This window comes from Danio aesculapii, chromosome 5 (assembly GCF_903798145.1).
Source record: "Danio aesculapii chromosome 5, fDanAes4.1, whole genome shotgun sequence".
Classification (NCBI taxonomy): Eukaryota; Metazoa; Chordata; class Actinopteri; order Cypriniformes; family Danionidae; genus Danio; species Danio aesculapii.
In genome coordinates, this window is record NC_079439.1 from 3,598,230 (window position 1) to 3,616,069 (window position 17,840).

General features: G+C 36.0%; 1 protein-coding gene across 1 annotated transcript in view; it reads right to left on the bottom strand.

Moving 5' to 3' along the window:
- The window catches only part of LOC130229898 (peripheral-type benzodiazepine receptor-associated protein 1), a 262,006-nt gene that overhangs the window by 124,105 nt on the left and 120,061 nt on the right, over positions 1-17,840 (bottom strand). The window contains exons 3-4 of the mRNA XM_056458919.1: positions 5,465-5,572; positions 4,883-5,011 (exon numbers count right to left, since the gene is read on the bottom strand). Of these exons, the coding sequence (XP_056314894.1) occupies positions 4,883-5,011; positions 5,465-5,572 (237 nt within the window). The remainder of the gene's footprint in view (positions 1-4,882; positions 5,012-5,464; positions 5,573-17,840) is intronic.

The following is a 17,840-nucleotide window of genomic DNA, read 5'->3' on the forward strand; positions in this document are numbered from 1 at the left end:
GTGTTTCCATGGCGCAGAAGTGAAAACAATACATTTATGATCAATAAGCAGCCCCAGATAGCACAGACAGCTGTCATCTCTTACCTTATGCCATGCGCTTCAGGGCCATTTCTCCTCTGTTTTTGAGGTGATGTGCATAAGTAATCCTGTTGTTTGTTTGACGTGGTCCAAACACAGTGAGTTATGTTTGATCAAATAAAAGAATAGTGAAATATGAAAACAATGACCGGTCCCTGACCTCTCATCAGTTGGAATACAATAACTTTTGCATAGATTATGATAGAGACATTTTTCTTTTTCCCTATGATTACAGACATGTGCAGGAACCAGCAAAATTAATTACAGCAAGTTAGACCACACAGAGCCTAAAAGGTCCACTTTCAAATCTGAGTTTATAAAATAAATACAAAAAGCGCCTCTTTTTTAAGGTGTTTATTACAACACAGACAACACATACAGTTATTTTAAACACTTTCAATAGTGTTTTATGAACATTCAAAGGGTTTCCTTTAAAATGATACCAAATTTTTGCATTTACACTTCTGCATGTGGATTTGGGAAGCTTTTAAATTTGGGTAGGCAAAATCCAGGCGGAAATCCCAAAATAGCACTAGAGTTGAACTGGTTAATGAATAAATGAAGTTCATAATATAGGTGATCAATAGTGATCTTCAGACAGAGGTTCAGCAGTCTTTGACTACATTTGTTCTCTGTAAACACTTAGCTAATATCGAGCTTAGATTTACTTTAGACAAATACTTTATTTATTCATTCATTTTCTTTTGGGCTTAGTTCCATCATTAGTCTGGGGTCGCTACAGCGCAAATTTATCCAGCGTATGTTTTTTTTGCAGTGGATGCCCTTCCAGCTGCAACCCATCTCTGGGAAACATCCATACACACTCATTCACACACATACACTACAGACAATTTAGCTACCCCACATTTCCCCTATACACATGTGTTTGGACTGTGGGGGAAACTGGAGCACCTGGAGGAAACCCACACGAACACAGGGAGAACATGCAAACTCCACACAAAAATGCCAACTGACCACTGCTAGCCACTGAGCCACCGTGCTGCCCTTTTATGAACTTGTTTGGTATTTACATTTGTATTTTTTTCTCTTTGGAGTAGAAATGTGTGTAATTCCATATAAAGTATGAAGCTGATCGGTCAGTTCTTGTCACGTGACTCGTGGTGCGCTCGCAGCATTGGTGTGCCTGGAAAGAGTGAGTACAGCTCCCTTTCGGGACTTGAACAGCGACCTTCTTGCTGTGAGGCGATCATGCTACCCACTGCGCCACAGTGATGCCCATTCATTCATTCATTCATTCATTCATTCATTCATTCATTCATTCATTCATTCATTCATTCATTCATTCATTCATTCATTCATTTATTTATTTATTTACTTATGTATTTACTTATGTATTTACTTATGTATTTACTTATGTATTTATTTATTTATTTATTTATTTATTTATTTATTTATGTATTTATTTATGTATTTACTTATTTATTTACTTATTTATGTATTTACTTATTTATTTATTTATTTATTTACTTATTTATTTATGTATTTACTTATTTATTCATTTATTTATTTACTTATTTATTTATTCATTTATTTACTTATTTATTTGTTCTTTTTTTTGCTTATTTATTAATTAATTAATTAACTTATTTATTTATTTAATTATTTATTTACTTATTTATTTACTTATTTATTTATTTACTTATTTATTTATTTACTTATCTACTTATCTACTTATTTCCTTATTTATTTATTTATCTACTTATTTACTTATTTATTTACTTATTTATTTATGTATTTGGTTATTTATTTATTTACTTATTTATTTACTTATTTATTTATTTACTTATTTATATATTTTTATATTTATTTATTTATTAATTAATTTATTTACTTATTTATTTATTTATTTTTTTTATTTATTATTTATTTATTTATTTACTTATTTATTTATTTACTTATTTACTTATTTATTTACTTATTTATTTATTTATTTACTTATTTACTTATTTATTTATTTATATATTTATGTATTTATTTATGTATTTACTTATTTATTTACTTATGTATTTACTTATTGTTTTATTTATTTACTTACTTATTTATGTATTTACTTGTTTATTCATTTATTTATTTACTTATTTATTTATTCATTTATTTACTTATTTATTTATCCATTTTTTTGCTTATTTATTAATTAATTAATTAACTTATTTATTTATTTACTTATTTATTTATTTATTTATTTATTTATTTATTTATTTATTTATTTATTTATTTATTTATATATTTTTATATTTATTTACTTATTTATTTACTTATTTGTTTAGTCATTTATTTAATTGCTTATTTATTAATTTATTTATTTACTTATTTACTTATTTTTTATTTATTTATTTATTTACTTATTTATTTATTTATTTACTTATTTATTTACTTATTTATTTATTTACTTATTTATTTACTTATTTATTTTGTTTATTTACTTATTTATTTATTTATTTATTTACTTATTTACTTATTTATTTACTTATTTATTTATTCATTTACTTATTTATTTATTTACTTATTTACTTATTTATTTATTTACTTATTTATTTACTTATTTATTTATTCATTTATTTATTTGCTTATTTATTAATTAATTAATTTATTTATTTACTTATTTATTTACTTATTTATTTATTTACTTATATTTATTTATTTATTTATTTATTTATTCATTCATTGTTCTGTCATTTAGACCAAAGAGACATGGACTACTGTTTGTTTGTTTGTTTTTAATATTTTTTTTGTGCTATATTATTTAGTTCCTGAGCAGCAATAAATAACACTTTAATATAAGGAGTTTTCATGTGATTTACTAAACTAGTAGTGTTTTGCAATTAATGCATGCATAATAACCGTGAAACCGAGATTATTCCTCAGACTATAATCGTACAACCAAAATCTATAATCGTTGCATCCCTAGTGTGTACTTACTTCTATGTCTCTCTCTCTTTGTCACACACACACACAGAGGGTGTATTGTGTGTAGTTTGGTCAAGTCTTATGTAACCAGTATCGCTCTTCTACATCAAACACTCAGTGATACTGTAGAACAGAACAGATGTTTGATGTATTTAACTAGTCATGCTCATTCAGCACAAGTCAACAAACAGAAAAGTCTCCCACAGAACATCAATAAAGTACAGTGCTGAATGAGCTCTGTGTTTGGTTAGTAAACACTGCATGGGTTGGTCAGGTCGGCAGCTCTCTATTGTATACAGATATATATTGTAATACTGTAGATTAGTGCTGCTCAACATTTGTCCAGAGAAAAAATAGAGAATAGAGAATAATAGTTTCTTTTAACTGTTGAACACTAAATAAGATATGTTGAAAAATGTTGGGGCAGCACGGGGTAGCACGGTCACCTTACAGCAAGAAGGTCGCTGGTTCGAGGCTCGGCTGGGTCAGTTAGCAATTCTGTGTGGAGTTTGTGTGTTCTTCCCTCCGGGTGCTCCGGTTTCCCCCACAGTCTGAGAACATGCAACAGGTGAATTGGGTAAGCAAAATTGTCTGTAGTGTATGAGTGTGGATGAGTGTGTATGGACGTTTCCCAGAGATGGGTTGCAGCTGGAAGGGTATCCGTTGTGTAATACATATGCTGGAATAGTAGGTGGTTCATTCCGCTGTGGCAACCCCAGATTAATAAAAGGGCTAAGCCGAAAAGAAAATGAATGAACAAGAAATGGGCGACACGGTGGCTTAGTGGTTAGCACCGTGGCCTTCCAGCAAGAAGGTCACTGGTTCGAGCCTCGGCTGGGCCAGTTGTCATTTCTGTGTGGAGTTTGCATGTTCTCCCCATGTTGGCGTGGGTTTCCTCTGGGTGTGCCGGTTTCCCCTACAGTCCAAACACATGCGCTATAGGGGAACTGATGAACTAAATTGGCCGTTGTGTACAAGAGTGTGTGTGTGTGTGTGTGTGTGTGTGTGTGAATGAGTGTGTTTTCATTTGCTGCTTTTGAAAAATCAAGAGTCATTCCACCAGTGTTTATGTTAATATAGGCATTATTTTGTTATTTAATGCAAGAAAGTAATCAATTACAACATTAATTTATTAATTCATACATTTTTCTTTGGCTTAGTCCCTTATTTCTCAGGTGTCACCACAGCGGAATGAACCGCCAACTATTCTGGCTTATGTTTTATGCATCGGATGCCCTTCCAGCCACAACATCAATTACAAAATAATAATAATAGTGATGTTTTACTCAGGGCGCCATGGTGACGCAGTGGGTATCACAATAACCTCACAGCAAGAAGGTCGCTGGTTCGAGCCCCAGCTGGGTCAGCTGGCATTTCTGTGTGGAGTTTGCATGTTCTCCCCGTGTTGGCGTGGGTTTCCTCCAGGTGCTCTGGTTTCCCCTACATTCCAAAGATATTCGCTTTTGGTAGATTGGTGAAGCTAAATTGTCCGTAGTGTATGTGTGTGAATGTGAGAGTGTATAGGTGTTTCCCAGTACTGGGTTGCAGCTGGAAGGCTGTGTAAAACATATGCTGGAATAGTAGGCGGTTCATTCTGCTGTGGCGACCCCTGATTAATAAAGGGACTAAGCCAAAGGAAAATGAGTGAACAAAAAATAACTCTACTTTTACGCAAGTGCCTAATTTGTGTATCGTGTACACCATGGAGGAGCACAGATTTCACTAACAATCTTCAATGACATTCTACTGAAGTAAGTAGTCGCCGACATCCTGGATGACTTGAGGGGGAGTAAATGAGCAGGAAATTTCCATTTTTGGTTCATTTTGTTTTACTTGTTTTGTTTGAAAAGAAAAGGCAGTAGACCGATATACACACCACTTTGAGGTTGGCCTCCTGCAGCTTCCGTGCTCTGTCCTCCAGTCGTTTGGCGATGATGGCGAGTTCAGCGTTTTTCTTCCTCAGCCTCTTCACCTTCTCCTCCGTCTCTGGAGAACTGCTCTTCCTCTGAGCCGAACAAACACACAAATGACCATCAGCACTATTCAGGACAGGCAAACTTAAAGCAAGCCATTTCAGAAATCCACAGCTGAACGTTAAAAGCAGCTGCTTCATGTTAAAACAGATATTTTCTTATATTATTATTCTACTTTGTCTGTATTGTCATGCAAACACTTGTTTGTAGAGCGAGTAGTTTGACTGTTTCCTATTATTCCTAGTCATTTCTCCCATATGGAGCTGAATCGGAAGTTCTAAAACAATCGCAAACACGAGCGCACTTCCGCATTGAAGCATAAGGTGGCAGTGTGCCGATTTTCTTTGGATCTTTTTCTACAAATGTTTGTTTTTGATCGAGCACCTGTCTTTGAGATTTTCTGATGTGCGCACACTTCTGTTTTTTACTTTAAAACTCCTGTCGTAAGAGAGCAAGAGCTTGTGTTGTTTGCTGAAGATCCTCACCAGTACGCGGTTCTCTTCTCTTAGAGCGGCGCAGGACTTCTCCATCTCCTCCAGCGCTCGCAGCAGCTCCGAGTTTTGCCGCACCAGAAAGCCATAATCCCGGCCGTTCTGCACAACACACAAACACACAACACACATTAGCCATGATTCATCCAATGGTGTGAATTAAACTCGAGTCAAGAAGAACAAAATCATCACGTCCTGATAAACTGGTGCCAAACATCAAAAATGGAGTTGAGTGCGTTTGGAGATGACACTGTGGGTCTTTATTCTTCACTAATAAATCAGTTAATAAATGATGGAAGACGATGAAGACCAAACTCAATGTGGTTACTTTAGGAGGCACGAGATGCTCTTTGGGAGCGCAGATGCCTATTCGAGATGCTCAATGTGTCAAAAACTCACTCACTCACTCACACTCACACACACACACACACACACACGCTCTTTGGGAGAGCAGATGCCTATTCGAGATACTCAATGTGTCAAAAACTCACTCACTCACACTTACACACACACACGCTCTTTGGGAGAGCAGATGCCTATTCGAGATACTCAATGTGTCAAAAACTCACTCACTCACTCACACTCACACACACACACACACACACACACACACACTCTTTGGGAGAGCAGATGCCTATTCGAGATACTCAATGTGTCAAAAACTCACTCACTCACACTTACACACACACACGCTCTTTGGGAGAGCAGATGCCTATTCGAGATACTCAATGTGTCAAAAACTCACTCACTCACACTTACACACACACACACACACACACACACACACGCTCTTTGGGAGCGCAGATGCTTATTCGAGATGCTCAATGTGTCAAAAACTCACTCACTCACACTTACACACACACACACACACACACACACACACACACACACACACACACACACACGCTCTTTGGGAGAGCAGATGCCTATTCGAGATACTCAATGTGTCAAAAACTCACTCACTCACACTTACACACACACACACACGCACACACACACACACACACACGCTCTTTGGGAGCGCAGATGCCTATTCGAGATGCTCAATGTGTCAAAAACTCACTCACTCACACTTACACACACTTACACACACACACACACACGCTCTTTGGGAGCGCAGATGCCTATTCGAGATGCTCAATGTGTCAAAAACTCACTCACTCACACTTACACACACTTACACACACACACACGCTCTTTGGGAGCGCAGATGCTTATTCGAGATGCTCAATGTGTCAAAAACTCACTCACTCACACTCACACACACACACACACACACACACACACACACACACACACACACACACACACACACTCTTTGGGAGAGCAGATGCCTATTCGAGATGCTCAATGTGTCAAAAACTCACTCACTCACTCACACTTACACACACACACACACGCTCTTTGGGAGCGCAGATGCCTATTCGAGATGCTCAATGTGTCAAAAACTCACTCACACACTCTCTCACACACACGCACGCATGCACGAACGCACGCACACCACTGAAATTGACATTCTAATGTTACTTTTGATTAATACATTTATATAATAATAAGCCAAAATATTTCACCAAATTCAACCTTTTTTTGGTTTTTACAATGTCTAAACTTGCTGGAATTATTATTATTTATTTTTTTATATTATTTTTTAGGGGTTTTTCCCTTTATTGATTGGACAGTGGAGATGTACAAACAGGAAAGTGTGGGGAGCAGAGATCGAAAAAAAAGGGCCTCGAGCTGGGAATCAAACTCAGGTCACCGCGAGCAGAGAGGCGCTATGTGCCGATGCACTAACCACTAGGCTATTGGTGCCGACTGGAAATATCTTTGGAATTTCACACATGTGATTAATTTTATTTGGAACGACTAATACTAATTAAAGCAACATACACATCCAAATAATCATAAAGAGCCCGTGATGTTTCACAGTACAAGCAGTAGATACAACCATTGAGTTTCTTTTGCGTGGCAATATTAAAACACTCAATCCATTCTGCACGTAGTAGTGAGTAAATGGATTAGGGATAGAGATGGCATCGTCTTCTCCACACATGAAGACTGCCTATTATTGCAGACACAGAACAATACTTAGCAATTTGTTTAGAGTCTTTTTTACTGAGTCCGGCAATTTGTAGTCCCCTCACACACAGTTTATAAACGTGCCCTAGGCTACCGTAGATTAAAACCACTAACTTTGCGTTGTAACCACACACTTTCAGAGTATTTCCTAATGGTTGATATTTCAGCATTTTTTCCGAATAGCACAAATCCATGTATGCGTCAAAACAGCAGCCTACTTCCATAATCAGGATGTTTTTCAATACTTCATCCACAACAACAATATCAGGAGTGTTTGGAAAGTCTCTAATGACAGTACTCAGAACATGTGCATTACTGTTCAATGATGAAACCAGTTCATTCGCACAGTCTTGTTAATGTATAGTGCACTGTGCACACTGACTCTGTCCACCTCTTTAGCTGTAATATTCACAATGCGATCATGAACACACACACACACACGAGGATGAGTATGCTGCTGGAGAAATAGGAGTTCAGCTCTAATGCGCTCAGAGTCGCTTTGCAGTACAGGTGCAGGCATGCACGTGTTGATAATTATAATTCCTTACATTTATATAGCCCTTTACTGGACACTCAAAGCACTATACACATTGGGGGAATCTCCTTAAGCCAATTATCATATGGGGACGGTTAGGAGGCCATGATCCTGCAAACTTGGCCAGGATGCCGAGGTTAAACCCCTACTCTTTTTCGAAGGACATCCTGGGGTTTTTAACAACCACAGAGAGTCGGGACATCAGTTTAATGGCTCATCTGAAAGACGGTGCTTACTGAGCAGTATAGAGTCCCCATCAATATACTGGGGCGTTAAGACCCACACAGACCGCAGGTTGAGCACCTCCTGCTGGTCTCACTAACACCTCTTCTGGCAGCAACCTAGCTATGTGGTCTCCCATCCAGGAACTGACCGGGCGCAGCCCTGCTTAGATTCAGCGGGCGACCATGTGAGAGTTGCAGAGAGCGAGCTGCCGGCAATAATTATTTACAGTAATGAACATCTTTGCGACTGGGTCATGTCATTTATCCAGAAACAGCAAGTTCAGATTACAACATTAGATCAGTAATAGTTCCTTTCATTTGCTTATTCATTACTTCTCACTGTAAGAAATACAAGGTGTGGTGCGCAGTTTCAAATGCTCGTGTCTCACAGTGAACGCGTGACTGAGAGCCCTGAATTATGCCGTTTTTTGGCGGGCGTGTTTGTGTGTCCGCATTGCTTTTCATTTAATTTCAAAGAGCGCAACATTTCTCGGAGTTCTCCTCTGCTGGTTGCATGTTGTTTGTGTGTTTCAATGGCAATGCAGGGGGATCTACAGAAGCCCAGAGTGGAGTGTCACGTGTTAAGCCTAGTTCACAATACATGACTTTAAACACTGTCTTTTAATCGATGTGGTGTTCACACTACGTACATGATCCACAAGAGGGGGGTCACACACTACATGATCTGACAACTCGTTCGCCAACAGCTCAGTCCAGCTACCAAACCACAGCCAATGAAATGTTGAGGGAGGAGTCGTCAGAAAAAGCTGAACACTGCCTGTGTGCCGATTACATCCCTGACAGTGTTTCAAGCTTTCAAGGAAGCATTTAAAAACATCATCAGTCAGTGATGCATCAGCGGATCAATCGCTCATCTGCAAGGCTCAAGTGGATAGATGTGGCTTTAACACTAGCACTACAGAGGCAATCAGAGAGTTTTTTAATTTTTGTAATTTAATAACTCTTTGAAATAAAACTAACATATCTATAACGTTTCCTGAATATCTGTGCGTTTCTTTCTAACATTGTTATTTTTTAAATTACAAAACAGTAAAGAACTGAGAATTTCTACCTTTAATTACCATATTGGTCAACAAGACTGCATGCATGTCTGCTACTTTTCACTGTGACTTTAAATATGCGTGCATTTTTTGCTTAGCAACTTCCTGCAAACATAAACATAACGCTCTGATAGCAAAAACATACATTTACTTCAGATATATCTTTCAAAACAGCATATTCTGTGCAGGGAAATAGCTCCTGTTTGAAAGTGAAAATGAAAGCGAGCCCCTTTGCGTCTTCTAGTATCTTAACTATATATTTCTAGGCTGTATTACCAAAAAAAAAGCTGATATTTTTAGGGTAATGGTGTTATCAAATATGATGACCAACATTCAAAGCCTAATTTTAATATCTCAATGGAAGTTTTGAATGTAATTATGACGTGACGATATGATATCTTATATGAAAACGGTCAGCATGACCAGTCTGGTAATTCTAATAGTTACAGAATTCTAGTTCCACTGTTAATATAGCCTGCTCTCGTGTCCGTGTTATCACAGAATGAAGCGAGTGCATCGATGCCCATTCTGGCCAATCACAGACGTTTCTGTTGAGCTCCTGAGCACACAGTCATTTAGCTCATGCTGATATGCTCTCTCATTGGCTGCAGCTCATCACTACATCTGACCGCACGTGGGGTCGAGTCGGCCGACTGCTCTGGAATATTCAGCAAGCTAGATATAATATTTGCGTCAGCGAGGTGTCGGCAATGCTTCAGCGAGCCTCTTTGATGCTTTATTCAGTAGTTCACACAAAGACTGTCGAGCACCCGCAGATTTTTCCCCAATCTGTCGGCGAGCTCGTTAACTTCCAAATCGGGTTCAAATCATGCTTGTAGTGTGAACTAGGCTTTAGGGCAGGGGTGGGCAAACTCGGTCCTGGAGGGCCGGTGTCCTGCATAGTTTAGCTTCAACTCTAATCAAACACACCTGAACATGCTAATCAGTGTCTCAAAGATCACTAAGTATCTATAAGCAGGTGTGTTTGATCAGAGATTGAACTAAACTATGCAGGACACTGGCCCTCCAGGACCGAGTTTGCCCACCCCTGCTTTAGGGTGAAAACCGATTTTCATTCAAACAAATCGACGTGTACTTCACACTCGAATTAATCGATAAGATCAATTTATCCCCCAGCTCTACCCATAACTCTGTGGTGAGTTGTTGGAAAATCTAAACGTCTCAATATAACATATATAATTTCTATGTGAATTTATGTTTCGAGATTTTACTGTAAATGTCACATCCATAACGCTGGGATTGCTCATGACAGAAGTTTCATTTTTGGGTGAACTGTCCCTTTAAGCTCTCAGTCTGTGAGTGCAGTGAGTTAATGAATGAGCGCAGCAGCTGGACTCTGTCTGAAATACACCTCTCTGTCCGTCTGGCATCTGGACGCATCTCATTAGACGCTGGGTTTCTGTGGTTTGGCTGAGGATTGAGCTGGACTGATCTGTGGTCAGTCATTAATGTCAATTCAATTTATAGCACTATTGAGCAATTATTTGAGAGTTATTGCAAATTAAAATAATGATTTTTTAATTTTAATTTCTGTATTATTAAATAAAATAATTCAATCAATAATGAAATTAAGAGTTAATGTAAATTAAAACTAAATGCTTTTATGCACCATTTTACATTTTCATGAATAATGTGATTTAAGAGTTATTGTAAATTAAATCTAACTGCTATTTTTCATTTTTTTTTTATTAAATAAAATAATTAAATTATGGAATTAATTAAGAGTTACTGTAAAACTAAATGCCTTTTTGTACCATTTGTTAAAATAAAAAAAAAAATTAAAAAAAGAGTAAATAAAAATAAATAAAATAAAAATAAAATAAAATAAAAAATGAAATGAAATAAAATGAAATGAAATAAAAATAAATAAAATAAAATAAAATAAAAAATGAAATGAAATGAGATAAAAAGAAAATTAAATTAAATTAAATTAAATTAAATTAAAATAAAATAAATTAAATAAAAATAAAATAAAATAAAATAAAATAAAATAAATTAAAATAAAATAAAATTAAATAAAAATAAAATAAAATAAAATAAAATAAAATAAAATAAAATAAAATAAAATAAAATAAAATAAAATAAAATAAAATAAAAATTAAATTAAATAAAAATGTATAAAAAATTTAAATAAATTAAATACAAGGCGACGCGGTGGCGCAGTAGGTAGTGTTGTCGCCTCACAGCAAGTAGGTCACTGGTTCGAGCCTCGGCTGGGTCAGTTGTTGTTTCTGTGTGGAGTTTGCATGTTCTCCCCACATTCGCATGGGTTTCCTCCGGGTGCTCCGTTTTCCCCCACAGTCCAAAGACATGCGGTACAGGTGAATTGGGTAGGCTAAATTGTCCATAGTGAATGAGTGTGTATGGATGTTTTCCAGAGATGGGTTGCAGTTGGAAGGGCATCCACTGCGTAAAACATATGCTGGATAAGTTAGCGGTTCATTCCGCTGTGGCGACCCCTGATAAATAAGGGACTAAGCTGAAGGAAAATGAATGAATGAAATTAAATGCATTAAAATTAAATGTAATAAAAATAAAATAATGTTCATGGTTATAGAAGAGTATTGTAAACAAATTCAATCAATTATTTAAATCAGTAGCTTTTAGTCCAGTCAACATTGAGAATGTTTGTGTGCAATATCTGTTTATTTTATACAATTCATTATCATGCTTAATGTCAAGAAAACGTAAATGCGATGCTAATTTAATTCTCAACACCATTAAGAGCATGATTTATGATTTATCAAAAACAGATTATCAGGTCATACGAGACACAAATGAGAAGGAAAACGCTCATTAGCTGCATATCGTTAAGTTTTTACAGCGTTCGCATACATCATTCCTCATTCATATCTCCTGCTCTGACACACAGGAGTTTATTCTTACTATCATCATATTCCTAAATGATTTCTAGTAAAATTCACTGCTTTGGAATTAATGAACGCCTATTACCAGTACTCCATATCCTACTGGATTCTTTCCTTGGGGAGTTCAATAACTGGAACTGGAAAAATTATTCACCTGACGGTTTAGTTTGGTTTTTTAATAATGATAAATAAAAACTTCAGAATTTAACAACAACAATAATCATAATAATTGTTGTTATTATTATTATTATTACTATTATTATTTTCTTATTATTGTATCATCATTATTATTGTTGTTGTTGTTGTTATTATTAATAATGTAACAATAACAACAAATGTAATTTAATAAATTTTGTTTAAAATTTCAATAACGACTGATTTCCCATTAATAATATACTTTTTAAATTATTTTAACAATAACAAATGTAACTTATTTTTGTTTTGATTTTCAATTACTACTGATTTCTCATTAATAATAATTAAAAATAAATGTAACTTTTTGTAAATAATTTTATTTTGATTTTAAATTACTACTGATTTCCCATGAATATTATATTTTTTATTATTATAACAATAATAATAACAGCAATATTTTTAAATTAATTGTATTTTGATTTCCCATCATTATTACTATTACTACTACTATCACTACGTCATCGACATCTACGAAAATGGCTACAACAACGACAACAGCAATGTCAACGACGACTACAACAGCGACTACGATGACCTAAACCTACTACGACAATGACTATGACAACGACAATGACAACGTCATCGACTATGACAACTACTACATCAACAACCATGACAACGACTACGGCAATGTCAACGACGACAACGAAACCTACTGCAATGTCAACAACTACAACAGGGGCGTTGCTAGACATAAAGCTCTACCGGGGCACGTACCCCCTTCGCCCATACCCAACCCATATATTATATATATATATATATATATATATATATATATATATAAATACACTATTATTCACTATTATTTTGAAGAATAATTGTATAATAATAAGAATACTTTTATTTATAATATAATATATCATATTATAAATAAAAGTATTCTTATCATTATAATACAATTATTCTTCAAAATAATCTTAAATGTAATTGGAAAATTAACTGGAGTGATGCTAAGATCATTTAAGAAATTACTTTTGCATAAATATTAATTTCATTTGAATTAAATTCTATAGACAATTCAATAAAATAAAAAAAAAGATGTTCTAGAATTATCTGTTGTAGACTTGACACATGGCAGATAATTAGGTTTGTTAAGTCTTACCTCCTGACTCGACATCCCTCCTTTTTGCTTCATACAAAAAAATCTATCAGGAGGCATGCTTAGGTAAGATCACCATCATATTGTTAAAACTTTAGTTTTGTCCACTTGCAAAACAAAAAAGGCTGTTACGCTGGTTTCCAACGCATGAGCGGCGCGTAACAAGCAGCCTGCTTTTTTGGCGCGCATGTTTACTATCGGGACTCTCAGAAGAAGAGCAGCGCGTGCGCGAGCAGCGCGTGCGAGAACCAGCGTTGGTTCAGTTGCACATAGAGAATAACGTCTTTATTTCGGAATGACCACTCTTAATAAATACACTTGCATATGAAGTAAATCATATCTCAATGCATTTACTGGGGCACTGGAGATTTTCACTGGGGCACGTGCCCCAGTGAATTGGGTCTAGCGACGCCCCTGAACTACAACAACCATGACAATGACAATGACAAAAACTACTACTACTGCGACTACGTCAACCATCTCACTTTTTGAACGTTATTGTAAATTAAATCTAAATGCTTTTTTAGTAGCATTTTACTTTTTATTATTTAAAAATGGCAACAACAACAACAACAACAAATGTTACTATTTTAACAGATAATTATTTTCATATTATTTTTACTTCCCATTACTGCGACTACTGATAATAATACAAAAACATAGTATACGAGACTTATTGCAAATTAAAACTAAATGCTTTTTCATGCTATTTTACATGGGTTTTATTATAATATGGTTATAATATTAATAATATTGACAAGAACAACAACAACGACGATGATAAACTCTTTTTTCTATATTAACTCTTGCACCTCTCGTTTTACATTTCATACTTCTAAAGATAAAAATAAGAGAGTGTTTGTTAAAATCTTTTCTCCTGTTAGGGTGAATCTATCTCAGTGTTTCTGCATTGACAAACACAGAGTGCAGCTGTGAGGAGATTCTGCCAGAGACTGGAAAAAGCATCTGCTGAATTTCCCATCATGCTCTCTAATCAGCGGAGATGCAAACCGAGATAATTGAAGACTGCGCTGCGTTCAGACACACACACACGCACACACACACACACACACACACACACACACACACACACACAGACGTATGCTGTTTGTCTGTTATTCGTTCAATTTCTCCTCATGGTTCACATTACACAATGAAACTAGATGTTGACATTTTCTGAACTTCATGTTAAAGAAGACCCTATTCTGCCCCTTTATACAAGATGTAAAATAAGTCTCTGATGTCTCTAGAGTGTGTATGTGAAGTTTCAGCTCAAAATACCACTCAGATAATGTTTAATAACTCTCTGAAACTGACCCTTTTAGGCTTTGATCCTAATTGTGGCGTTTTGGTGACTGTCGCTTTAAATTCAAATGAGATTGTGCTGTTTTCAAAAGAGGGCGGAGCTACAAACGCCTGTTCGTCAGCATAGTGGCAGATTCAAACACAAGACGTGCACTAGTGGGTGGGGCTTTCCCTCTCTGATGACACGTACAAAGGCAATCAAAGTGTTTTCTGCAGACTGATTTCATCAAGTGTGTTTATAAACAATTAATGAATACATTTTTACCATTAGAAGCTGCTTATATTCACACACTGCTGACTCACAACTGTGTTTAAACCAATTATAACCAAGTGTTTTTTTTTTTTTTTCATAATAGCTGGAATTTCATCTTATTTTTCTACTTGTAGTTTTTGGAGTGTGTTATTTCCATTTTAAATGAAATCAATTTTTTACTGAAATCAATTTTAATTAATGTAAATAACCTTCAAAGATCTAAATATCAAGAATTTATTACAAATGTGTCAAAGTTTAACCTTTAGGAATGCTATAACTTGTTTTATGTTTGGCTCTTGTAATTCACCCATGTCTTTTGTTTCCTTGATTTTTTCCCCCCATTTTATAATTTTTTTTTTCTAAACAACATTTTAATAATTAAAGCACACTTCAAAGATTAAAAAAACCTGAAGATTAAAAATGTATGAAATATTTTACACAATCACAAATTGTAAAATAAAAAGGAAAAAATATATTTAAAAAAATAGAATAAAAAATAAAATGGTTTATATTTTCCTCAAGTCAAACGGAAAACTAATTTGAGTCTTGAAACTTTCACTTTGACAGGTTGTCCTGAAGGTGATGTTAAACAAAATAATAACAGATAAAAAGCAAACACCCCAAAACAGTCTTCGAAAACACATCAAGAGCGCCATCTGAAATGTTTTACTAAAAAGAGCATTTTCCTATATTTATGTACAATTTTTTTAATGCAATGAAAAGAACCGATTCATCACCATAAAATTAAAATTACTCAATCTACACGCACTCACGCACGCACGCACGCTCGCTCGCACGCACGCACGCACGCACGCACGCACACGTTTGTTTTTATGAAAAGTGGGTACCTTACATAGGTTTGTATACATTGTATTGTATTGTCTTACATTGTATTGCCCTCACCCCACCCTACCCCTAAACCCAACCATCCCAGGTGACTGTGTGCAGCTTTACTCTCTGATTAAACCATAGACTGTAAAATATATGGACGAAGTATCCGTGACGTCACCCATAGGTTTCTGAAGAGCGCAAAAGAAGCTACAAGTAGGCGCGGCCAACCGTCGCCATTTTGTTTGCGCGTCATCGCACCCACGGCGGGATACCAAACAAGGGCAAAGAGACGGAGAGTGAGCGGAGCTACAGACACCTGCTGGCACTTTGCTTAGACCTGGCAGACAGACTTTACTTTGGGAGAAACGCTTGATACTTTATTACCTGCGACTCGTTTGTGTTCTGACCACATGTGCTTGGTTGTACACTATATCAATAAAGTGTTTAGACTTTTAAAAACACTGTAGTAATACATTGAGCCACTAAACATTGCTCTTATGATGTTTTTCTACAGGAGGAAAACGCGAATTACTTCCAAACACTTCAGATATAGTGTGTGTTAGTAAATGCAGGACTATTGATGAACTCCAGCATAACACTGTATGATAACGCTTCAGATGACTGTTCTAGAGCCTACAGCTAATCACTCTGTCAGATTCTGGAGTGCTTTACGTTTCTAAAGAAAAATATTAATGATAAATGATCTTAAATAAAACAAATACATTTATAGAGATGGTGTATAAGTATATAACTTTACTCACATGGGAAACGGAGGCCACGTGAATGGTTTGTGAGCACAATTAAATGCACACAGCATCCCATATCATCTGATAATTGTAAGAAATAAGTCCAAAAGGCAGCTGACTGTGTAAAGCCACATAAAACAACACAAAAATATGATGAATATGCCGAGATCAGAGGCTAATCTGCCGGATTCAGCTGAGGTGAAGTGACGGCGACCAGCGAGACCTAGCTGTCACTCAAGTGGCCACGCCCTTAATTATGCAAACTTAATATAACCTAATATAAAGGAAATGGATGAGTTATACATAAATTCACCCCCCTCATAGTTGTCATGGAGGGTAATAATAGCTATATGACCCAACATCGTTCTTTGTACCAGGCTGTAAACACCTTTTTTTCTGCTGTAAAGTTGGCCATTCTAACAGTGGGCTCAATTGCACTTTGCTCTATTATGGAGCCAGGACTAGCGGAATTTTGATGAATTGCAGTTTCAGTTACTTCCGTATTGGCTTCCCGAGGGAGAGCGGGAGGTTGCCGCTTGGATTAAACTTATCTTGAGGGATCTATAAGCTTTTTGAGAAATCATCTGGATGTCACCAGTGTCCTCATAATTCACCTACTTTTTGTAATACCTGTGTCATACCTATGTCATTATACAGATTTGTGTCCTGTTATGTCACACACACACACGCACGCACGCACGCACGCACGCACGCACGCACACACACACATATCAGAGAAAAATGCTCATTTTAAAAGACAACGCTTCTGAATTCTTCATTTAAGCCTGTATTGCACTATTCAGTGTGTGTTCAACTCTTCACAGAAAGCACAGGGCAATACTCTGAAATAACACGCAGACAGATGAGGAATGAGGTGCAGGTGGAGATGCTGGCAGACAGGACAGACACGCAGACCCCTGACCGCACGCTGATTCTCCATAAAAAACAACACAAAGACCCGCATTTAACAAACTGAGCCGTTTCAGCCAGGAACTCCACAGGAAGTCAATTTATCAGACAGAGAGAGAGAAAAGAGTCAGCCTGAGCTCATCATCGTGCTGTATCGACTGACCTTGAAGGGAAACGAATGGAAAAATAAACCTGAACGTTATCGTCATAGTTCGTTACATCTATGCACACCGTAAAAAGAGATT